A 24,574-nucleotide genomic window follows, 5' to 3' on the forward strand; every position below is an offset into this window, starting at 1 on the left:
ATAAGACATTCTTCCCCCTTGCCCTTTCTAGGCCATTATAAATTTCAAAACATTGATAATTCGATAATTGTCACACATATTTCATACTTCAATTCACAGATTGATGATCACCACCAGATATACATGTAACATGTAGAGATCATGACAGCAGAGTGGATGGCATATTTTTTCTTCCTCTGGGTTCCAGTCGTGCTTGTTTGTATTTTATTTGTATTTCGACAACTGCACAAATTGAAGCATTCCCTGGATCTTAACGGTCACCGGCTATCTCTAGTTTACAACACTCTTTGTAAACATATGGTGTTGTCAATGTCATCAGAAATTTAAATACTGTGCAAGATACCGAATCTGAATTAGAATCCACCACATCAGCAGAGTTTTACACACTTTCTCCTCCTGTTTGATCACAAATCAACACAAAAAGGTAAGGGAAGGTATATATTTTTAAAAGTAGCAAGTATGTTTGGAAAAAGGCTTTAATGAGAATGATATATAAATGACGGAATTGTGATCTGGGGAAGAACCATTTCTGTTTTTAGCTGAACTCTTAAGCCCGGTTCCTACTTCACACGAAAGCGAATGCGAAGCGAATTTTCTTGCGTCACAATGGGGAAAACAGCGCGTATTGATTGTTGCGTCACAGAAATTTGCTTCGCTTTTGCGGAAAGCCTAATGCTTCACTTGAATATTTCATTGATCCCAAAAAAATGAAGGAAATCATAGCTGCAGTCCATGATGTAGCTGGGTTTAACCATGAGCAACACACGTTCAGTGTGCCATCATTGTCCCTGAAACTCGGTCACACTCTGAAAAAGTGTGCTATCATCTTGAAAGCACAGGCATTGGAAACTGGGGACAAGGATAAAGAATCACTGGCCGTGAATTTCAAGCAATTGTGTGAGTGCACTTGGGAAGTGCAGGTTTCCACTCATGCTTTAAGAACATTAGGGAATGCCAAGCGAAACAACCCAATGGTGCTCCCGACTAATGCAGATGTTGTTCGGATAACACAGTACTTAAATGATTTTGGTGCAAAGCAACTGAGACTGCTGTGTGATAATGACAGCTTTGACAAAGATGCTTGGAACTTGCTCAGTGAAGTGACCCTTTGCCAGTTGATAATATTCAACAGGCGCCGTCAAGGGGAGGTGTCAAAAATGAAGGTTGATGACTTCATGAAGAAACACAAGGCAAAACCAGATGGGATGTGTTTATTAAGCAAGGTTGAGCAAGGTCTTTGTCAGATGCTAGAAGTTGTTGAAATTGTGGGGAAAAGGGGAAGGACAGTGCCTGTGTTGTTGACTCCAGAAATGACCGAAAAGATGACTGTGCTGTTAGAGAAGAGAGAACATGCAGGGGTAGTAGCAGACAATGACTACATGTTTGCCCGTTCCAATTACCAAAGTTTGGGTTACATCAGAGGGTCAGACTGCCTTCGAAAGCATGCTTCACTAGCTGGTGCAGCCAATCCACAATGCTTGAGGTCAACTAAACTCCGGAAACATATCGCAACTGCTTCCCCAGGTAGCAAGCCAACGTTGGTCCAACGTTGCACCAACGTTGTCAAATACGGATGACAACGTTGGACCAGCGTTGTCCGGCAACGTTGCACCAACGTTATTTTGCATGTTGAGACAACGTTGCAGCGACGCTGGATCCAACGTTGCTCCAACGTTGGATTTACGTTATTCCCACAATATCCAACCAAACTTGTCATTATTCCCAACAAATCCCACAAGTTTCCAATGTTAATCCAACCAGATTCCACCCACTTCCAACAAATTTCCAGCAACTTTCCAACAGACCATTTTAGGCTTCATGGCATATGAATAGACAAATGACTAATAAAGTGACTTCCACAAACTTGGAATGAGCTTTAACTCATCCGACAGCATAACAACGAAAGTGACAAATGACTGCGATACTGACAAATATCACTTTATTCTTAAAAACGCATGTACATGTACAATGAAATAGAAATTTTGCAGGCACGATATAAACAGTGAAACTTTGAAAATTTCAAACGTAGTGGCCTAGTTTCATTTCAAACATGTAACAGCATTACCCCAGTATGAGTTAAAACAAGTCTAGGCAAGACACTGGCTGCTTGATAGTTCGCGAACTCATTGTATATACTCAGTGCATATATGGAGAGACGCGTGGACAACTGATTGTCACAAACATGGCCACCTATATAGGTTCAATTGTTTATTAAAGGGCAAAACAAATCATAGAGGGAAGTCTGAATGCGTAGCCCGAATTCCTATTTCTTCCACAAATATAATCCATTCATGAAGTGTTTTCAGTTGTTCTAATCAAACAGTTTTGATGGTTTAACATACTCTGTACATCAGCAAGCAGTCATATCTGTTAACAAAATTGACGTCTGGAAAGTGCAGAAAAGAAAAAGCAGTGTACATGTATGAGTTTAACAAACGATAAATGCAACTTAATATACACTTATTCATTCTCCAATGTCTCTGAAATGGAGAAGGTAATGAAGTGATTGAAATGACAACAATAATTTGTGTTCCTATTCTTAGTCACTTAAGAGTCAAACATTCTTTTAACAATTAACTGTAATTCTACATTTTGTTCTCCACTCCTTTTTTTCTTTATTATACAATTAGGTCCCAAAAGGCCTATGTCAACAGGGCAACTTTGATAAGCAATTCGGAGGCAACATAAAAAAAAACCCAGAAAATGGTCAAATGTTACATAATGGTTGTTCTCATAAAATAAAGAAACAAAAAACAATTTCAGTAAATCAATAACACACATTGGATTCTGGTCTTCAGGAGATTGCTTGGGACTGGTTGAATGTAAATTGCCCCAGTCGACTAGGGACACTCATCTGCAAACCACAAAGCCCTTTTTACAAGTCAAAAGAAAAGCAAAAACGAAAAAGAATGGCTTTTCCTAAAAGTGCAAAAACAGCCAAAATTGTCCAATATATCCTTCACACCTCCTTCATGTCTCAGTGTCACTGTCCGGCTCACTTGAAGGGTCTGCAGTGGTCTCCGTGGTTCTTCCATCCTTGAATTTTTTCTTGCGGATGGACCCACGTCCATCCAAATCAAAGCTGTAGCGGAGATGGTTGGACACTGCATCCCGCACTGCCTCTTGGCTGGCATTTTCATGCCCCCCGTTTCGTCGCACTGATTCTGGTGAAAAAGTAAAAATATTAGATAAATACAGTAGCCTACAAAAATGGTAATTGGGGTTGTTCACCCTGTCGGATTGCCACTTTTGCCTGTGGGACTTACAAACGTTTACACAGCTAGGCTTCTTGGAAAATTCTCCACAAACTTGTTCAATATTTTTGTTTCTTATAATGTATGTTTCATATTTGTTAACAAAACATTGTTAGGTATATATACCTTCATGCTTCTCTCTGACTAATTCAAAGAAATTTGTATATTTCAGTTTCAGTGCAATTCACGCAGCAACATCAGAGTTAGCAGCGAGTTGGTACATGCATGCATGAGCTCAACATAAAAATCATCTCATACATGTAACTTAAATGAGAACAAAACCAAAATGACTTGAAAGAATCTGTTCTTTTGCTTGGTAAATGGCTGAAATCCAACTGTTTACAAGTGCATTAACTCTCCCTCTGGATGCTTTGGTATATGCATGCTAATGCCTCACACACAACCTGTGGGCAAAGCCACCCTGCTCCTTAAAGCTGCATGGGTGTTTGTGAAGGGCAGCAAAAGGGGCTGGCCATGAAGTTGCCCAATGAACACCCCATTATTACCACTTTTGTTTCGTCCATTGTAGCTACTGTGTATTGTATTCCATTCTTTGTTAAGCCTGAATCCCTCAATGGAACATATACAATGCGTGCTGCACGTGTGCAGCAGGCATTAAGTATGTTCCTTTGAGGGATGCAGGCTTAACAAAGAAACTCCACGCTAAAATCCTATTGAGGGAAATTTCTGCACTTCACATTGCTTCACAGCTGTGAGGGGTTGTGATTAGCAGGGCCTGGGCCAGAGGTGACCCCAAGCATAGAAGGGTTAATAGATGCATTTTGGCAACATGAAAAGGCTCCCTCCTAAGGTACATACAGAAACAATCCTACTTACTGATTATCACAGAGAAAATGTTCTTGAGAACACTAAAAGGCTTTTTTGGCCCTCTCTGCCCAACCCAATTGCACTGTGTGGCCAAGGCTGTTGACACCAGATCAACCATGATCCCTCGAACCACCTTTCCTAAGGTGGCACCGCCGATCAATGAGAGGCGCTTAATCTGAACCAAACAAAAATGACAATTAATGTTTCAGTTAGTCATTTAAGCAGAACAAGAGCACACGGGTTGACTGAATATGTAATTGATAAAAAATACATGTATTAAACAATTTTTTGAGCAATTTTTGCCCCAAAAGGCAATGATATGAATCTACTATTTTCAAGAACATACATACATAGGAAGATATCTTATAGAGGGACATTCTTTGGGTGAATTCATCAGCACCATTCATTCAAGCGTTACACTCTACTTTTCATGGTCAATATTAATGTGGTATTATATTTAAACAAAGCCAAGTACTAACATGTGTGCTGTCCTATTATGTCTCAAGCTATTGAGGACAAACAATGCTGAGATGAAAACATCATAGTTCGCTTTCCTATGAAAACCGGTCATAGGAAAGCGAACCATGATGTTTTCATCTCAGCATTGTTTGTCCTCAATAGTATATGATACACTGACTTAAACACAGGAGTTTAAATGAACTTGTTTACAGTGACATGTCACATAAGTCACCGCCAAATTTGATGTGTGTAAAATTGTTTCTATGTAGAAATTTACCATGAAAGAAGTGCCACAGTAGAACAACTGCAAAGGAGTGAAAACATTTCCAAACACATTTTACACTTGAGCGCTTCCCACGCTGTGCATGTTGTCATATTGTATTTGCATTAATTAAAAATATCATATGACCAAATGACATGAAACGCCGTATATATTCTATGGAACATGTCATATAAATTGCAGTACAATTGTGTTGTGCTATTAAATATACCTACCAATGATTTTTTAAGAGTCTGGTTTTCGGCAAGCCGCTGATCCAAATCCTTTGCAGAGTCGTACGTGGGCAAGGGAAGGTCGACTTCTTCTGGTAGATCCTCTCTCTCTTCCAAAGATTCCTTGTTCGAAAAAAGCATGGTGAGCATCCTTGAGTTCCTCTCAACTTGAAGCAAAATTGCCTCGAGTGTTTCAAGGATTTTAGCCTCGGTTGCTGCAATAAAAATGAAAATGTATTCGTTTATGATACATGTACAGGTCATCTGACCAGTTTACATCACAGGTTTTCAAAGCCTGATACTTGAGTGAAAATTACCGATAGAAATTAATATTTCCCCAAAATTACTGTTAGTCTATGTGCAACTGCAATTGTTGTGCAGAAGACAATAGAAACCAGCTGGAACGTTGGTAAAAGATTATTCAAGATCTGTTTGAATTCAGGTCAAGTTAACTTTTTAGTGCTAAACCTGAGGTCGTGATATTGAAGGGTATTCATCTCAATACCTGAAACTCCCTTGCTGGCAGCCTTCTCTTGAGTTAATTGGGCCAGCGATGTCCTAGAGGAGCTAGAGGAGCGAGAGGAACTGCTGTGGGAGGTAGATGGCTCAATAGCGGGAAATGACATGGGTGATATTATGGGTGATCTGGGGGAAGGTGTTGGCCTCATTGATGATGTCGGTTGCCTAGAAGATGTAGATGGAGGCCTGGTGGATGATGAAGATGGCCTGGCAGATGCAGACAGACCAGCAGATGGCAAGGTTGGCTTGACAGATGATGAAGGCAGTCTGCCAGATGATGGTGGCCTGGCAGCTGTTGAGGGTGGCCTCGTGGACGAGGGTGGCATGATAGATGGTGAGGGTGGACAACTTTCCAGTTCATCTGGATGGATGAACTGGATCCTTGGTAGGGGTGGAAAATGTATCCTTGCCTTTTTGGGGCGATGTGGTGTGTCTTGCCCATTGTCCTCATCACTGTCCGACTCAAATGGGCTGTATCGGTGGCTTTGCCTGGAAATTAAAACCAATTGAACTATTTGAATGTTTGCTGTGTTACCTAAGCACAATGATAATCTCACAGCATGCACTGCTTTTGAAAAACATTTAAGAGCTACATGTTACCACCTACATATTCCTTGTTTAACAAAATCAAAGGAATACTTGGAGGAAAAATGTGTTATTTGCAGAGGCAAGTAGAAGTAAACACATGGATATGGATGGGCCTGTCAAGGTACATGTATGTGAGACCATTTACCAAACTCCCTAATTACTTACATCCTTCTTCGTTTGCTCTTCCTGATGTTCTCGGCTGTTGAGCCTTCAGAGGGCGTCTGCAGGCATTCTATGGACACATCCTCCTTAAGAAGAAGTTTCATCTTCTCCTTGCACTTCAGATAGTCATCTAATAGTTTCAAGCACATCAAAGTAAATACATATCTTACAAGGCTTTCTTATTTTGGGAAATTCTGTATCAACACTGCTTCTTGAAAGCTTTGTCAATTAAATTTGCCCCACCTACAAAGTTTAGTATTTTACATTGATGCAAGTATATTTTGTATTTATACCATGTATGGGGCATGTTATTACTCTGTATTGGCTCCATCTTTACAACGAGCTAATGTGTAAACTGGAATCTACAAATGTATAAGAGCAGTAAGCTTCATTTTTTAGTCTTTAATTACATTTTGACATTAGCGGTGTGACTATTTAAATCATACAGAAACATGAAACTGTCCGAAATAAACAGAATATTTATGGCTTCTTGCTAGAAAAACAGATGTGTGGATATATACATGTACAGTGCGTTTTTTACAAAGTGTTCTTCTCTTTTCACAAAATGTGAAAAGATAATTTGCATCACGTACATATCGATCATTCCTGAGACGGATAATGGAATTTGTTCTCAAAAATGCCACAACTGGATATGAAACATATGCAACAAAACTCTTCTTGTGTTCATGTACACAGAACACCGAAGTTATATGTACTTACCCGACTGATACAGGATTTCGATGTCATGACAGTCCCATTCTGCTGCTGCCTTCATCTCTCCCACTACCATTCGGTGAAGACGAATTGCACTTGGTGACACTTGGGGCCACTTGCATTTTGTATTGTGGTCTCCTACAACTATCCAGTTCTTGTGGACCACAGCGACCTCTGCCTTGGATTTGAACTCGACCATCACATATGTTTTCAGATCCATGGTGAGTTGCTGCATAAAGATTCATTTAAATACACCTGATGTTGCATTGATTTAAAAAAATACAATATGTGACATGCAAACTAATTTTGTAGTCATTTCTCATACTGTATGGAGAAGTGGTACAGCAATGTAAATTTCATTAACATCACCCGGTCTGTCATTTACCCTGCAACTGACTTTGGGAAGAAGTACATATTTAGATGAAATAGCCTGAGCTGGAACAACCTCAAGATCATCGTTCAACATGGCCACTTCGAATATTCCAACATGTGATGATTTCAGTGGATATGAAAAGAAATCCCGACACTGCTGAAATGGTTGAAAAGCAATGTAGATAACATTGTTCTTCACCAGCAAGTTTCGAACCAAGCTTATCTGCTGGTTGACCATCACACAGTTATCACCTTCCACTGAAGAAACATAACCAACAGGAAGGTTAGCCGCTTTGTACTGATGACATGCCCCGAAGTGTACAGGCAGAGGACCCTCAGAATGCCGTTTTTTCACTCCGTTGATGCCTCTATTCTTGTGTGTCGTGATTGAACAATTCTCCGACAATCTTCTGATTACCTGCTGAAGGGGGTTCTTGGGAGAACGAACCATTTTTTTCAACTGACCCAAGAAATTTTCGAATGGGAATGCTGATATGTTGTCCAAATTGCCATGCAATCTGACCTCATTAGCAAGATGAACCAGTCCATGAACATTGTACACCAGTTTATCCTTTCCATACATGTCGCCAAAATGCCGCACAAAAGCAACTAAAAGCTTGTGGGCAAGATCGCACATAGCATGACAGAGAGATGGGCTGATCAGAATGTGGATTCCCATTGAAAACAGCAAGAAATTTTTAAACATTGGATTAGGTAAAGCATGGGCAAGGATAACAGGACCAGTGTATAAAAGAAATTGCCGGAACTCCGTCGCTTTCCACCTGTCAACTTCTGTAAGTGTGCGTGGCTTGCGAGAAAATTCTCTTGGCATACATGACTTGAGAGCCACCAAAGAGTTTGACATCCCAAGGAATTCTCTTGAACTCAGTCTACATGTCAGTGGGCCACTTTTCCACAACAAGATTAGCTTCCTTGTTACCCCTAGGCAAACGAGGTGCATGTAGTCTACGGGAAACTGCGAAATCATTCCAAGGCCTAACAGATGAAAGGGTGATGTGCCTGTGTGGTGTCCATCATCAGTCATGTCACTGAAGTCCCTATCAGTTCTGAGAGCAGAATCAGTTTCAGGAAAGAGCAAGCGTCCATCCCATTCACCTTCTTGAATGCATTTATCGCATCCATGATAGCCACTGTGACCTTTCACACATTTCACAAACGCTCGGGCAGGGGTGTCACAGATAATAGTGGATATCTCCAGAGGAAGCAAACGATCCTTAAATCGTATTCCTCCAGCGGCTTGTACTGCATGCATATCCTCAACAAAATCTGCCAAAAATTCAGTAACCTGAGGTTTAGAGTTACCATAGAACAGCCCTATTATGAAGGGCTCCTTCTGCGGTAACTGCTCAATCATGCCCAATATTGGCCAGAACTGACCTGATGAGCTCTTGAATAATGGAAGCCCATCAATATTCATCTGCAAAGACAACTGGTTCATATACTGGGGCCCGCTATAAGAGTTGAGTTTAGATGTTATTGAGGTCTGTAGTCCAAAATGATGATATGACCCTCCACCGATCACCTTTGTTGAGTAAGAGACAGTTGTTTGAAGTAGTGTTCGAGCATCCTTTGGAAGATTTGGATGGTTAACTTGAAGCAGGGATAGCAAACCCGACAAGGCAACTTGTGGAATTTTGTATTCAATGGCCCACTGAGCTAGACTGTCTTTTAACTGATTATTATTCCTGTCTTTGTGAGCACTGACATTTGAACTGTAACTTGAATTGCTGGCGGTTTCATCAAGCGGGTACACCTGAAAATCAATTTCATGAGGTTCTCTATCATCTTCGTCACTATCACTAGTACTAGTAGTATCATCACTAGGCGTAGACATATCGTTTTTAATGTCAGCAGCTGTGGAATGTTCAGATTCTTCCCTGACTGATGAATGCTCTGGACTACTAGTAGTACTAGGCCTATCCATGTGTGAACTAGGACCACGATTTGAAATGTCATCAGTACCATTTGCAAAAGAATGCCAGTTATCCCCAGCAACCTCTGACTGAGCTGTATGATTGGAGTTAGGTCTCTCTGTTTCAATTGACTGAAGGTATCTTAATACTCTTGTCCGGGCTTGTCTATTGCGTGCTGAAACGAAGGTTGGTTTGAACTTCACACACAATGACAAAGGTCGATGAGCCATGCTGAAATTTTACAAAGGTGGCCTGCCCTACATGCAACAAGTCGTAGACCCATCTAGCTCAGCTATAATGTGAGGTTATATAGTAAGGAATGAAGACAGTGAATATTCCTATGACAGCTGAAGGCTAACATCCATATAACTTCATATAAAGTCAGTATTTTCAAACAGCTACCAATTTTACACGTTGATTTACATTTGACCATGTTGAAAATGAAAGCAAAACGCTGACACTATAGTACTAGTAGTAGTAGTACTAGTAGTACTTTCGTGACAGCCATCCATCATTTTGATCAAAAACGTGGCCTAAAAAGCTGCAATTTCAAGTCAATGGAACAAATAATAATGACCTGATACATACCCACAATTGTACTGAAGAAACCAATGCAACATATAAATATAACGCAGGACGACCTGGGTCAAAATGTGGAAACAAATCACACTCAAAAGCAGATAGATTTTTGTGGTAAATAACGAGGCGAGGTCAAGGAACAGAGTGCTTATGATGAATGAACAACGTGGTGGTGTGTATGACCATGTGTATATGCACACATGTGCCCACAGCCAGACTAGTTCCCTGCACTGTACTTGACATTTATGTGCAGCATTGGATGTGGGAACCAGCCTAGAATGGGGAATAAACTGGCTTCCAGTCTCTACACTGTTTGCTTTGCAAGTGCTAATACAACAATACTATACAAACACGGTGCTCCCAATACGTATTGGGAACAAGTCTGTTTTTGGTGTAACTCTTGCATCCACAGACCAAAGCTCCCCCACCCCCCCCCCCCCCGCAAAAGAAATTGTAAAAAACAGTAGGAAAAGGAAAGAAAAGGGAGAGGAGAGAAGGAAGGGGAATGCCTTAACCATGTTAGTTTTATGTGAATGTTTTTCTTTTCGTGTTTTCTCTGTTTAACTATTTTACTGAAATTTTGACTTTTAGGCCGGCCCCCCAAAAAAATTATAGATCCGCCAGTGTGTCTGTATATTTTAAAAACTGCCTGAATAAAATATTGTTATTTTTTCCTTCAAATGTTTATGAGATACATGTATTTTTTTATTGTTCAAGCATACTACACACAATCAGAAACATGAATTAACAATGGAAATGGTACTTGGGTTTAACAAAATATATCCAGTAGACGTAATTTCCAGCAGCATCCCCCACCCCGACCATTTCTTCTTCAACAAAATATTTCTCATTTACTCCCAACAAGTTTCCAACATTGGAAACACGTGAAACCAACCAAAGATTCCAACGTTATAGCAAATGAAATCCGACGTTGCCGCAACGTTGGACCAACCAGTTTTTCCAACGTCCAACAAGTTGCGAGTTTCCAACGTTGGACCAACGTTGGCTTGCTACCTGGGTCCCAGATGCTATCCCTGACAGAACAACAGATGGAGCTTCTGGCTTCATTTATGGGGCATGACCTTCGGGTCCACCGTCAGTACTATCAAGTGCCAGACACTGTGTTAAGAGTGGCAAAACTTTCTAAGCTGTTCATTGCTTTAGAAAAGGGAACTCTACCATCACAGGAGGGCAAAACCCTGGATGATCTTTCCATTGATGATGTAGACTCAGGTAACTATTTGTTTTTATTATGTAGAACATGTAGATCTCACTTAAAACAGTCATGAGCAAACAATTCAAGTTAGATTAAGCGACCTGTACTTTTCTACCAAACCAAAGCAATTTCTGAATAACAAGGAAGCTAAGTAAAAGGTTAATTTAGTTGTTTAATACCCCCGATGCTGATTCCACTACTGAAATTGATTAACATTGCAGGATGGATTGACGGGTTTAGCAGGATGTATCAATCTTTCGGTTGCATTTTATTTAACAGAGACTAATGGAGCCAGAAAATCACAGCGCTATTATCTATCTGTGTTTGCCCTGACAAATGTGTTCCTTTTCAGAATAACAAGAATGCATTTTCTTTGTTCCTCTATAATTTTGTGCAACACCTTTGAAACTGCATGCAACAGCACTATGATCGAAAATGCATTTATTGATTGATGGTTCATCAAAGTTTTGGTTGCATCTCAATCAACAAAACTGCATTTCAATTTTAGCAAGTCTGTTAATCCATGTTTCAATTCCATTCAATTCAATGCAAAGAACATTTATTTCTATAATTTTTTTTTTGTATTTGTGTGATGTAATTTACAGATGATGCAGACCAGTCCAGTGAGTGTGATGACGATGCTGATGTGGCCTCCCCTGAGACACAACATCAATCATCTAATCCAACTAACAGTAAGTTTGTGTGTGTGGGTGATTGTACAATGTATGCTGTACAAAGAATTTGATGATGTTTTAAGGTTTGTGATGACACCATGTTTTTCTCTGTAATTCATTAATTGCAATAAATTGTTACCCAGCAAATCGGTTCCATTAAGTATTTAAAACATGTTAATGGACAAATCTGTTGAATAGTAATATCTGTTTAAGCTGGAGTGGGACTTCTGACAGGGATCATTTATATCAGTTCCTGAAAAGAAGAGGGAATAGAGGATACAGCTTTTGAGTGGATAGTATAGCAGCACTTATGCTTGCTACACATAAGCCACACCAACCCCACCGTCCTCAAGGTTCAAGGGGTCCGTCTACTCACAAGTAACTACATCTAAAAATATGTGAAGCAGACCTGTTGATCTAACTGTATGTGGCTATATACAAAAACAATAGGGGAAAGATCTGTAAATGAGGGGCCTTATTTGCAACTGCGTTGTATCCTACTTTTTATCACTTTGATTTATCCCTTTTTCCAGGCAACACATATCCATCAATATGTACATACAAAAATGTAACTTTTAATTTTGCTGCAGAATGGAATAGGAAAAACTCCATTCCAGTTCAACCCCAAGCAAGTGGCAGAGAGCATGGAGCAGCAGTCACCGGTAATATTATTTGATCACTTCAGTTCATAGTCACTCACAAGCAAAACTCAAAATGTCATGTTTTATTTTTATTTTTTGTGTTAAGATATTCCTTGGAGATACAAGAATGTTTTATGGTCACAGTGTAATTTTTGTCTGATCCTTCAGGGTGATCAGCTCTTGTTATACCATGGTAATAGATTGTGAAATTTCATTGGTTGAGAACCAATCACGTGATGTGTTACAAAATCGCATGTCCATTAGTCTAGGTTCCTAGACCATTGGTGTTGCGTGGTCACACACAACCAACGTTCCGATTATGCACGGCAAAAACTGTACACGCTTGTAATGAACGAACGCTAGCGGGCGCTCTGTTTCTCTGATTTCCGGATCTCCCCATGTCCTGTGCTCACCAAGGTCTAGGACATTTGCAAATTGAAGGCGTGGCCAGACTATGCAAATGACTCGATTATTCATATCACGTGACGGGTTGAAGATGACTATTCAAACTAGACCGAGTCAAAGGTCAATGTGATAGGCGCGCTATTTTTAATAATCTTTGCTCAAAGAGTAATTCCGTGGTCATTATAGGCCTATTAAAAGGAAAACAGTGAAATTTTAAGTATAGACTACCTATTCAGATTATGGATACGTGACGATTTGAAATCGTAAATAATGGTCAAAAATCGAACGTAAGATTAGCATGTATTTAGCATGCTTGTATGGCCCCACGGCGTGGAGCAATCGGAACGTGAAATAAGCCTTGTGGAATATCACGTACCGCCGGTGCCGTGTCTCGTGGGGGTTGGAGGTGTTAAATCCCGGGCGCTATGAACTCCCAGCTTGCGGGTGTCGACTCCGTTGTTTCTTATGATCGCAACGTTCCAATATGCTCCATTTTGATTCATGGCCCCCTAATTTCTTTTTGTTATGAGTTTCAGATAATTTTGATGATGTCAAAACATTAGGAATATCGCAACTACCTCCATGGTTATATTGAAAGTGTTATTGTGTGAGTAGCTCAAAAATATTATGAGAATTTTTTATAAAAGGTTGAAATAAAAATAATGCTAAAACAAAATTCCCTCAAAGCATAATTTTGCCAAACAAAGTATTATTTTTTAATTCTGTGAATGAAGAGTTATTTTTGAGGTAATGATTAAACTGGGCAACTAGTGGAATTTATGACCTGACTATTCGCCTCAAATAACTGGGAGTTGAACAGCAGTAGTCGCCACCCGACAAGCAATCAAAATTCGCAATTTCTCATGAGTTGTTCCAAAAGATATTGTTACGACTACATTCCAAAAAATATGATATGGTTACGTTCCAAGCTGCGCAGCTGCTCGGCTACGTTTACGTTCAAAGATACGCTTAGGTCTACATTCCTTCAAGTTACACTATAATATCAAAAGGTATGTTTTCAAGCCCGAGTCAAGCTACGCTTACATTCCAAGATACGCAGCTACGTTTACGTTCCAAGATACGCTTAGGTCTACGTTCCTTCAAGTTACACTATAATATCAAAAGGTACGCTTTCAAGCCCGAGTCAAGCTATGCTTACGTTCAAAGATACGCAGCTACGTTTATGTTCCAAGATGCTACGCTTCAGTCTAAGATATGCTTACGTTCCAAAAGATGTCAACGTTCCAAGCTACACAGCTACTCAGCTGCGCTTACAGATCTGCTTATGTTCCTTCAAGTTACGCTATAATATCAAAAGGTACGCTTTCAATCCCATGTCAAGTTACGCTTACGTTCCAAGATACGCAGCTACGAATTACGTTCCAAGATATGCTTACGCTCCAAAAGATACTGTTACGTTTTAAGCTACGCAGCTACTCAGCTACGCTTATACACTCCAAGATACGTTTAGGTTACGCTACAATATCAAAAAGTACGCTTTCAATCCCGAGTCAAGCTACGCTTACATTCCAAGATCTGCAGCTACGGTTACGTTTCAAAATACATTCTCACAAAGACGCTTTTGAATCCCTCAAGATTTCCTTCCCCCAAGATTAAAAAACTTTCACGGTGAATAACACTACAGGGCCCACCAGTTAATATCTGTTTGGCAGAAAATACTGTACAAAATTTCTTTACTATATTTCAAATTTAATTAAAAATTGGCTGGTAACCAGTTTCTGCTAAGCAATACTATTTTGTGCTAACTATAAATTGTTTAGCCAATACAGGCTTCATCAGTGTGGGCCCTGGCACGTCGGGAGCAACGCCACGATCGCATTTCAAGCTGCATCATGGCAATGCAGTAGTCTGGATCTGGATATTATACATAGAAAGGTTTGTGGTGGTACCGCAAACCTTTCTTTATCGTATTTCCACCATGTGGCAAAGTTTCAAATCCTACTGATCTGGACATTATTATACTCCGATAAAAACATATACCCACACACATGCAGAGTATAGCAAAAGTCATGAAACGCATTACTGCATGCATTTACACTGCATGCACAACACTGATGAATTTTTCATGAGCCAACCGCAATGCAGCCTCTGATTGGCTCCACCGGAAAGTCGGGGGAGATTTGCCGAAAAACAATAAAAAAGTTAAGACCCGTCGTTGCAAATGTCCTAGACCTTGGTGAGCACAGGAAATCAGAGAAACAGAGCGCCCGCTAGCGTTTGGTCATTACAAGCGTGTACAGTTTTTGCCGTGCATAATCGGAACGTTGGTTGTGTGTGACCACGCAACACCAATGGTCTAGGAACCTAGACTACATGTCCATATGCCGGGGAACATGAATGATGTACCTCACTGGGCACATCACCTAGGATCGTGCCGACTTTTTGGTCGTTTCCACCGCCTTGTACAATATTAGGAATAATCCCGGGTAGGAGGTTGTAATTACGCTGGTACTAGGTAAATTTTATCTAAGTTTCTGGGCAATTTGCCATGGGATCAGTGAACCAATTTTTTCACCGAGCGGCCGCCTTTTAGTTAAAATATGTGTTGTTTACAAATTGTTCACCTGACTGTTCGTCTTCTTTTTTAACTGGACCAATTTCAAAAACAATGTTTAAAGATGACATGACCATGGTATAACAAAACAATTGTTGCATGATGTGATGGGGTCCATGGGTTTTGTACACCCTCAGGGGCAAATGGCACCCTCAGCTTTGCCTCAAGTGCCATTTGCCCCCTCGGGTGTACAAAATATCATGGACCCCATCATCAGAGGGTGCAACATTTGTATATTGTAAGAGGGCTGTATGTATAACAACCCTATGTGGTTAAGAGAGAATTAGCTGATATGGAATCAAATAGTTGTTTTGCCAAAGAAAGTAAAGTGCATCACTGTGGTCTAACCAAGGCATTATCCGTAGCTCAGTGGATCTATTGTTTACTCCAAAAATGCCTTTGTTCCATCCAGATTATGTACATGTAGATGGCATGGTGTAAAGTCTGGACTGCGAAGCTACCTTCATCTTGCATATGTTAAAAAAAAAAGTCTTTGAGGTGCAACTTCAGTATTACGACAAAATACAAAATTGGATTTGGGATAAAAGTTTTGTGATACTTTGATACAGGTAAAAATGCTCATTGTACTTGGCTTCACAGGCCACAATGAAATCCTAGTTCAAAAGCAAGTAAAGATGACAGCATTTAAAAATATTTTTCACGATGATTAGTACCAGTACCACTTTTACATAAAGTAAGCTTTAATAATCATCTTTGAATAGTTTCATCTTTTAATAGTCATCACTTCCCATTCTACCATGTCTTTAAACTGTTGGCAGTCAAACTTTGCTCGGATACACTTTGGAGGTCTTGCAATTTTTGTAATCCCTTTAGGTGTAATAATAAGGTTTGTGGTGACACCATGCATGATCTCTCTTTTGAGAACACGGCTGTTTCACTCAATAAAAAGTGCGCCCTCTCGTGGTTGTTTTTGTTTAGCGCGATTCGCTTGTCAAAACGCGTGACGTCATTGTTTATTAAAAGGACGGCAGCTAAAACTCGCCTGTTGTTGAAGTCGTGACGTACTGAAAAACCTGTTTGTTGATTGGCTAGGAGAATACCAGCCGTTTATTTTTTAGGGGGATTGTCTTAGTTACGTGTAGTATAGTCTTTTTTCAATCTAAGTGGGCTTGTTCGCTGAACTTCTTGACTTAGAGACTACCACGAAAAGTTCAATGTGAGCGGCCATGCGACGCGAAATGTGACTGTTCCTGTTGTAAAAAACGACGTGAAGTTTGTATCATTTAAAAAAAGCCTGAGCATTTTTTGTTGCTATCTTCTAGCAAGTCTGTCATCCAATGACTTTTCCAAGTGGATGTGTGAATGGTAAGTCTGGGACATTTGGTTTTGATTAGCAAATCGTCATCTAACTTTTGTGTTTTTTGTAGCGTGTTTTGTCACTCACACGTGGGGATCATGTTCCGTGTACAAACTACATGTATGTACCGTTGGTACATACGTTTACAAGTTCGGCCATGTTCGACGTCCTGTACATGGGATTAGTGTCATCTAAAAACATATTTTATGCCTACTTTACTTTTTTTTTGTGCCAGTTGGTAGGGTGGGGGTATTGGATGGAGGTACACATTTGATGTTAAGGGCGGGGGGGGGGGGTGTAGCTTTGATAATTGGATGATTTTTTTCTTTCACTTTCAAAATTCAATTCATACATTCCAATTCCATGTCATGGAGTATTGACATGACATCGATCGACTAGGCCAAACTTTCAAAACAATATCAACAAATGCCAATCAATTCGGAAAAATTTTACGACCTTGCCACCAATTTCTGCCCCTTTTTTTTGTATTTATTATAGGCCTTATTATTAATAAAATATCATAAATACAAGATTTATAAAAAAAAAGGGATAACTTTCCGTATGGCGCCACCACTTTTTCACTCATTTTTACAAAAAGGGATATATCAATCAGGTAAATTAGATACTATATTATTTTATTTCGAATGAAAAAGTGGTGGCGCCATACGGAAACTTTTCCAAAAAAAAGTAAAAACACTTCATTCATGCTCTTTGTCTTTCTACTTTAGCACTTATTTGCAAACTGTCACGTACATTTTATTTTAGATAAGTGAGAACTGATGTATTGACACTTTCACTATTTTTTATGAGATACATTGTACATGCACTGAGACAGCGATATATTTCTGGAAACAAAAGTCTTGTGTAGTATACAGTCATGTACCTAAGAAAGAATACGTGTTTAAGAACAAGCCCTATTTTTTCCGTAGATTGTTTACTTGTTGAAGATTATTTATTTGTAGTTATTTACTACTTTTCATTTTTTCTCCAGACTGGGGCAACTTCTGCCTGAACCTCTGGTGTTGTGCTGACGTGATGACGCCGCATAATCGCCATCAACCGTTGAATTGGATCCTTCATGCCATGAACCACACGGCCTGTGCAGTTGAACTCTGTGTGAATAAGTTCCCCGCCTTGTTCGTTAAGAAGCCCAAATCCAACTTTAAACTTAGTAAGCTGCTGTACTGCATGATCTTCGAGGAGATGCATCTTCGGTGATATGTTGACATTAGGGAATAGGTCACGGAACGCTGACATAACTCCTTAATACATACATCTGTAAGAGAACACAAATGCAACCATCAATGATTTAGATACAGCAAATGATTATTTCATCATACGTGAAGTTATGTACTGACATGAAACATGTGCAGCCAGGTATACTGGTGTGTAGTTACCTATATGGTGAATGTTATGTGAAGACAAAGGCTTTGCATGGTTGATGCCATGGTGAACATCAGCAAATTTTAGAAAAATTTCACGGTATTTCCTTCCAATATTTGCTGAATCTCGCACTAGATGTCTTGAGCAGCGATGGTGATGTCGTCTGTGAGGTGATGAACATCTGTGAGGTGATGAACTGCTTAGGAACTGCAGTCAGAGGATCAATCACTTCAACCTGAAACAAAGATAAATACTGCAGAGATTAACGTCAAGTCAAGAAAGTACTATTGGAATTGGGTTTTTTTTTCTTGTTGAAACCCATAATAATTGCACATTATCCATTTAAATTATAGTGAAGAGACTTGCTGCTGTTACTTACTGTGCAACATCTGTGTACGTGATTACCAACAACAGCAATCTCGCATCAATGCAAGGGCTCTATTAGCAGACATTGGTTGTTGAGTTGATGATGGGCTGGTCTCTATATTAGCTGTAGGTGTGGATGTTGTGATCTTTTGAACCAAAGCAGGCTGAAAGGAAAAACAAAAATACAAATTATTAGATTGGAGTGATTGGCCAAGTGATTACTGCTAAGTTTGAAAAAATAAATATTGTAATTATACTGTACAGTCTCTGGTTTTAGATCACGTGGTTCTTTGTGCAATTGAAAGCCAGTAAAATACTATATTTTTTTATTATTTTTCTTTGTAAAAATTGTATTCTATTTTAAACAAATAAAAATGTTTTAAAATTTGTTTCAATTAAAACTTTTGAATCTCAAATGTTTGTACTGACGTGATTTAATACAAAATAAACAATGTAGTCCTCTCTTTGTTTATCCTGCAGCCAAATTCACGAAACTTTACGCAAACTGCGTAGGTCCCTTTGCGCAACGCATATGGCTTTACCTATGCCATAAACGTTGCGCAAGTGGACTTACGTAGTTGCGTAAAGTTTCGTGAAATCGGCTGCTGGTCATAAAACTGGTTTTAATTCAAGATTGATTAATCTTTTTAGTTACGCAATACTTACCCGTCCTCCGGTATGAAGCATTGCTGCGTTTCCCTCGTTGCGTTTCAACTTCATCCAAGTCCAGCGGTCTGCTGTTGTTCAATTTCCAGTGGAATTGGATCACCCAGTTTGTGCTTTGTGGCCATACATTTTAGAATTTTGGCAGCGTTCAAAACATCGTCAGTTGGGTCGGGGAGTTTGGATTGGAGTGGGAGATCAGCTCGTGCTTTAACGATTGTTATTTTTGGAGCATGGACTTGTACTGCTTGACATTCGTGAAAAATTAACTTACACATTTGTCCAATGCTGCTGCATTTAGTGCAAAAAACAATCAAGTTGTCGAGTTGGACACGGAGTACCCGCGGACTTGGTGTGATATGATGGAAGTCCATTGTAGCCATGCATATTGGGCATTTGACTATAACTGCGTTGCAGTATTTGTAGTACGCAGATAAACAAGTTGCACAGAAATTGTGCTGACATGGAGTTTGCACACATGGTCTATTAAGTAAACACATGCATATTGCGCAAATAAATAAGTTATGTTCACAATGGCCGAAAACTTCAAAGTGAGGGGGTACATCCTGCTGACATGTCTGTGTTGGCATTCGAAGATCAGGGAAAATGTTTTCAATCAGTGTGTCGAAAGGAAGCTCCGGTTGGTTTTCAAGATCAACGGGCTGCGGACCTCTTTTCGGTTTTTGACGCGGACCCCCTTTTTCTTGCTGGTGAAATAAGTCACAGACGTAACAACTGCCAGTACGTTGGTGCTTTGGCCATTCTGTCCCAACCACAGTCTGTCAGTTCTTGACTTTTCCTGAATCGTACTCTCTCGTACCTGCTCTCTGATGCCTTACTTTTCTACCACACAGGTCGCATAAGCTATGTGGATGCTGACCCGAAACATCCTCCCAAGTGCTCACGTCGAAGACGGTTTTAATTTCTTTGTTGTAATCCTTGCAAAGTATTGGCTTTCTATCAGTTACCCTTATTTTATTAGAGCATATTCTACATATTTTTGTAAGAGCTACTTGATGAAATTTGAAGCTCATCTCAGCTTCAGAAAAATTAAATATACTACATGAATTGTACTTGTAGGCCTACTGAGATGTAAGACTATTGGAGTATACAAGAATATTTCAATGTGATGTTAATCTCCACGACATCAAGCTATCCAAATCCACACTACATCGTTTGTAGGCTACAACCTGTTTCACACAAACTTTATAATTTCCCCATATACTTTGTATGGCGCGCGCTTTCCCTGGCGAGTCGCTGGTACGCGGCGCGCCGCACGTTATCTGTAGCGTTCCTACGTGTACTCACCAGCGAAACCGTGTCGTTTGCTTCGCTGAAACACAATTTCACCGAGTAATACGAGTGGATTTTACGGTCGGATTTTGACATTTCTCCGTGTAAAAACAAATGTCCCAGAGATGAATCTCAGCGTATATCATGTAAAAACATCCATTCTTCTTAGTAAATAGTCTGGCTTGTAAAGATAATGTTTTCCTTTTACATAATCTGAGATTTACCGTTGGGTATGAATACATCACACGTATATAAATAACTATGACGAAAATCTCACAAAAAAGTCCGTTTATTATTCAAATTCTTCTCTTTTAGTATAGAAACGTACGGAGCCCGGGAAGGGACAGTGGAAAGAAAAAAATATGCAGTGGCTAATTCGTTCGCACGGTTTAGTAATCCGTTCGAACGAATTAATAATCCGTTCGCACGGTTTAGTAATCCGTTCGAACGAATTAATAATCCGTTCGCACGGTTTAGTAATCCGTTCGAACGAATTAATAATCCGTTCGCACGGTTTAGTTATCCGTTCGAACGAATTAGCAATCCGTTTGAACGAATTAGTAATCCGTTCGCACGGTTTAATAATCCGTTCGAACGAATTAGTAATCCGTTCGAACGAATTAGTAATCCGTTCGCACGGTTTAATAATCCGTTCGAACGAATTAGTAATCCGTTCGAACGAATTAGCAATTCGTTCGAACGAATTAGTAATGCGTTCGCACGGTTTAACTAAGGCATGAAATGGCGCTGCACGCATGCGTAAGCGATCCCCTCACAACAACACTTTGCTTCAAGATGGTGGAGGGCAGCGACGCAAGTAAACCTGACGTATCTGATGATGACCGTGTTGGTAAGTTTTTCAATCTTGATCAGTATGATTGGATACAGATACATTGTTAATTGAAACTTAATAGGTCTCATATAGACTATATAGAGTTGTCGGTAGTGTGTATAGTTGTTTTGATTCAGGGTAATGTAATTATCACTTTGGTCTGTGTAAAACACCTACGAATTTTAATGTTACTTACTTTTGTACGTATATGCCCTTTAGTATTGACTGGCACTGGCCACAAGATCACACTATCATAATTATTATAACAATTGAATGTGGGTCTAAAAAAGCTTGTGGTTGACTCTTTTGACGGCAAAAGGGTGACATAGTTGACGGGTATGGCGGGAGAGAATGCGCTGTTTTACAAAACAGTGTCATGTCTATGTAACGATTTACAGAACAAATGACTCCATTGGTATTAATAGAGCGAGCGAGAAATTATTCCCAAATACGCGAGTTACTTGTTGTTTGTTGTTTGTTTGTTAGATTGTTGGTTTTTTTTATTTTTTTTTTTTATGTGTTTTTTCGGGGGGGGGGGGTTCTGCATAATGGAGACTCATTAGATGACCAAACTTACTGAGCCATCTACTTCTCATCCCTACCTTCCCAATGAAGGCTTCTTTTGATTATGCTATTTAGAAAGAGAGTACATACATTTCCCTTTATTTATGTGCCACCATAACGTTGGATTTATGCTCCATTCCTTCTCAAAGAAATAGCACTTTACATCTTTATATTTATTTTGTTTCTATTAGGTCTTTTGAGCAAAGTCTAACGGCATCCCCTAACAGCTTCAATAGTCTACCAGCATCAGAATTCATCAAATAGTCTGTGCCATTCTCAACCACAAGAACGAACATGACCAACCGAAACAAACTGATAGAGATATATTTTCACCTTGGCCTGGAGTATAAGGATATTGTAAATATTCTTATTGCAAAACACAAAATACTTTTAAGTGAAAGAACTTTGAAGAGGACCTTACAGAGACAAGGGCTTTTTCGTCGGAAAAATTATACCAATCTTCAAGAAGTGGTTGCTTTCATAAGACGAGAACTCCAAGGGTCAGGTTCTTGTCATGGATACAGATGGATGTTTGAAAAATGCAAATTGAATGGTCTAAATGTAAGAAAAGAACACGTCAGGGTTATCTTGTCTTTGGTCGATCCTATTGGAACGGAAATGCGGCGTGCAAGAAGACTATCAAGACGGTCCTACTTCTCAAAGGGACCAAATTATATATGGCACATGGACTCCTATGACAAGTTGCGTCCCTTCGGTCTGTGCATTAATGGATGCATTGACGGGTTTGCAAGAAAACTATGCTGGCTCAATGCGTACAGGACCAGCAGTGATCCAAGAGTTATCGGCGGTTACTTCGTTGAAACTGTAAAAAGTCTTCAAGGCTGTCCTAGAATTGTAAGAGCAGACCGTGGGACAGAGAACTGCTATGTACGGGAATTCCAGAGATTCTTACGGCGTAATGGAAGTGATGCCTTTGCAGAAGAAAGGAGTTTCATGTACGGTTCAAGCAACCACAATCAACGGATCGAAAGTTTTTGGGGATTTTTGAGGAAAGAATGCATTGAGTTCTGGCTAGAATTTTTCCATGGAATGAAGAACGAGGGATACTTTGATGGCACCTTTCTTGACGTGAACCTAGTTCTCTTCTGTTTCCTCGGCCTAATCCAGGTACACGTTTTATACTGCTTGTGTTGCTCTTTCTTTTCTTGTTTTCCTTATTTTTATGACAATTTGTCAATTTCAAACGTGAGTAGGTCTCATGATGACAAACTTGGTGTTTTATAGTTGAAAGTTTTCGAGTCAGTAATATTTCATATGTGTGTGCAAATCTATTTTTATTATAATTATCTTTTTAACACTTTTTATAATTTATTATTACTATTTTTTTCAGGATGAACTTGACCGGACAGCTGATGTGTGGAATACGCATATCATTTCCCCATCCAAGAATGAAAATGTACCACACGGCCGACCAAATGTTATGTATTTCGTGCCAGAATTATATAACACTAAAAACTACACACAGGGGATCACTCAAGATGATTTAGACGAATGTGAGGAAGAATGTATCTTCCGAGGATCGATTCCATGCGATGAGGACGTCTTCCGTCTTTGCAGTTTTATCATGGCAAAGAGACACCTTACTTTGTCACATGATGCCTACAGTGGACTTGAATTGTACCTCGTTCTGAGAGAGGTATTGTCAGTATTAAATGAATAACATTTATTACAATCTTCAGATTAGTGAAAATACTAAATGAACATAATTGGATCTAGCAAAACATGGGATAAACCAACCCACCTCTGCCTTCCACGTCCTATGTACGATTATGTTACTATACCAAAACCCTGGCCCAATTTCATGGCTCTGTTTACCGTAAGCAACGAATCGGCGATTATGGAAGCAGTGTTTATCACAGATTAGCACGAAAATGTTTCTTGGGCGCGTGCGTACTTCACGTTTCACAGGCATTCTTTGCTTAAACTAGCGCCGAAATTCAGCATTTTCACTGTAAGCGAAGAATGGAGATCACAAGCACAGAATTCTGCGGTAAGAAAAGCCATGAAATTGGGCCAAGATCTTGGAGTGTTTGACTGTGGTCTTAGAGCTGCAAACCAGCATTCTGCCTTCTCTGTCAAAGCTTTTGACATGAATACTTCAAAATAATACACACACAACTCTTTCAAATTAAAAGTGCATGTGGGCTTGAAGTGCAAGTACAAAATACATTTAGCGCGTTTTTATTAAAGATCTAATTTAGTTACGGTCAATATACTGTTTAAAAAGTAAGTATAAATCATACACTTGTGAATAAAGTCTAAAGTGTATACGTTATCGAAAAGCTGAAGAAGAGATCGTCGTTTCATTTCAATCCGATTGTCTAAAATTAATAAAGTAGGCCGCCATGTGTTGTTAAGCAAGTGATGAATGCTCAATATTGAGCCACTTCGCCAATAATGTGCAAACTGACAACAGTTTTTAAGACGCCGTTAAAGTATAAGAATGACAAGTAATAAGTTCTTGGCGAATTGATGTGTTCTTTTTTATTGAAACAAACGGCAAGTAAACACTAACAATGGAATACAGAAAACAGATTAACAAAATAGTGTAAACAATCTTTTAAAAAGTGCATCGTGGCAAAATGTTCAACAAATTAATTGCCGTGAATGTATGCCATTCAGACAAGATCAGGGCCAAATTATTTCATAGAGCTGCTTAAGCAGGTAATTTTGCTTACAATGTGTGATTAGCAAAAATGAGCAGGCATTAAGAAATGGTGCA

At 39.5% G+C, this 24,574-nt stretch overlaps 4 protein-coding genes and 1 long non-coding RNA gene across 6 annotated transcripts; 4 read left to right on the forward strand and 1 right to left on the reverse strand.

Annotated features, from left to right (window-relative positions):
• Positions 1 to 705: 705 nt before the first annotated feature.
• On the forward strand, positions 706 to 1,577 carry LOC117299220. The gene has a single exon (XM_033782679.1). It carries the CDS (start codon positions 708 to 710, stop codon positions 1,575 to 1,577), a length of 870 nt encoding a protein of 289 aa, XP_033638570.1. The 5' UTR covers positions 706 to 707.
• A 1,237-nt stretch (positions 1,578 to 2,814) lies between these two features.
• Positions 2,815 to 5,659, reverse strand: LOC117299221. The gene is made up of 4 exons (XM_033782680.1): positions 5,539 to 5,659; positions 5,037 to 5,248; positions 4,092 to 4,257; positions 2,815 to 3,164 (listed from the first exon to the last, which is right to left on the reverse strand). Exons 1-4 carry the CDS (start codon positions 5,657 to 5,659, stop codon positions 2,971 to 2,973), a joined length of 693 nt encoding a protein of 230 aa, XP_033638571.1. The 3' UTR covers positions 2,815 to 2,970.
• Positions 5,660 to 10,926: 5,267 nt separating this feature from the next.
• LOC117299223 lies at positions 10,927 to 12,467 on the forward strand. The gene is made up of 3 exons (XM_033782681.1): positions 10,927 to 11,134; positions 11,723 to 11,809; positions 12,325 to 12,467. The coding sequence occupies exons 1-3, from the start codon at positions 10,927 to 10,929 to the stop codon at positions 12,465 to 12,467; spliced, it is 438 nt and encodes a 145-aa protein (XP_033638572.1).
• Positions 12,468 to 16,330: 3,863 nt separating this feature from the next.
• Positions 16,331 to 18,717, forward strand: LOC117299400. The gene is made up of 2 exons (XR_004520067.1): positions 16,331 to 16,738; positions 17,722 to 18,717. It is a non-coding gene; the product is annotated as an uncharacterized LOC117299400 (long non-coding RNA).
• A 2,535-nt stretch (positions 18,718 to 21,252) lies between these two features.
• LOC117299083 lies at positions 21,253 to 24,154 on the forward strand. 2 transcript variants are annotated; one of them, XM_033782503.1, is made up of 3 exons: positions 21,253 to 21,285; positions 22,023 to 22,959; positions 23,183 to 24,154. In XM_033782503.1, the coding sequence occupies exons 2-3, from the start codon at positions 22,126 to 22,128 to the stop codon at positions 23,510 to 23,512; spliced, it is 1,164 nt and encodes a 387-aa protein (XP_033638394.1). In that variant the 5' UTR covers positions 21,253 to 21,285; positions 22,023 to 22,125; the 3' UTR covers positions 23,513 to 24,154. The 2 variants fall into 2 exon arrangements, with proteins under 2 accessions (XP_033638394.1, XP_033638393.1); XM_033782502.1 differs by lacking the exon at positions 21,253 to 21,285 and having other exon boundaries at positions 21,812 to 22,959.
• The last annotated feature ends 420 nt before the right edge of the window (positions 24,155 to 24,574 follow it).

This window comes from Asterias rubens, chromosome 14 (assembly GCF_902459465.1).
Source record: "Asterias rubens chromosome 14, eAstRub1.3, whole genome shotgun sequence".
Taxonomy (NCBI): domain Eukaryota; kingdom Metazoa; phylum Echinodermata; class Asteroidea; order Forcipulatida; family Asteriidae; genus Asterias; species Asterias rubens.

What these genes read in the sequence shown, in the direction of transcription:
- LOC117299220 (XM_033782679.1), top strand. Translation starts at nt 708, where the DNA reads ATGAAGGAAATCATAGCTGCAGTCCATGATGTAGCTGGGTTTAACCAT.
- LOC117299221 (XM_033782680.1), bottom strand. Translation starts at nt 5,659, where the DNA reads ATGTCATTTCCCGCTATTGAGCCATCTACCTCCCACAGCAGTTCCTCT. An exon ending in AGACTCTTAAAAAATCATTG is followed by an intron (nt 4,258 to 5,036) that starts GTAGGTATATTT and finishes TGTTTGGTTCAG; the next exon opens with ATTAAGCGCCTCTCATTGAT. An exon ending in CATTTTCTCTGTGATAATCA is followed by an intron (nt 3,165 to 4,091) that starts GTAAGTAGGATT and finishes CTTTTTCACCAG; the next exon opens with AATCAGTGCGACGAAACGGG.
- LOC117299223 (XM_033782681.1), top strand. Translation starts at nt 10,927, where the DNA reads ATGCTATCCCTGACAGAACAACAGATGGAGCTTCTGGCTTCATTTATG. An exon ending in CATTGATGATGTAGACTCAG is followed by an intron (nt 11,135 to 11,722) that starts GTAACTATTTGT and finishes TGTAATTTACAG; the next exon opens with ATGATGCAGACCAGTCCAGT. An exon ending in ATCATCTAATCCAACTAACA is followed by an intron (nt 11,810 to 12,324) that starts GTAAGTTTGTGT and finishes CCCTTTTTCCAG; the next exon opens with GCAACACATATCCATCAATA.
- LOC117299083 (XM_033782503.1), top strand. Translation starts at nt 22,126, where the DNA reads ATGACCAACCGAAACAAACTGATAGAGATATATTTTCACCTTGGCCTG. An exon ending in GTTTCCTCGGCCTAATCCAG is followed by an intron (nt 22,960 to 23,182) that starts GTACACGTTTTA and finishes TATTTTTTTCAG; the next exon opens with GATGAACTTGACCGGACAGC.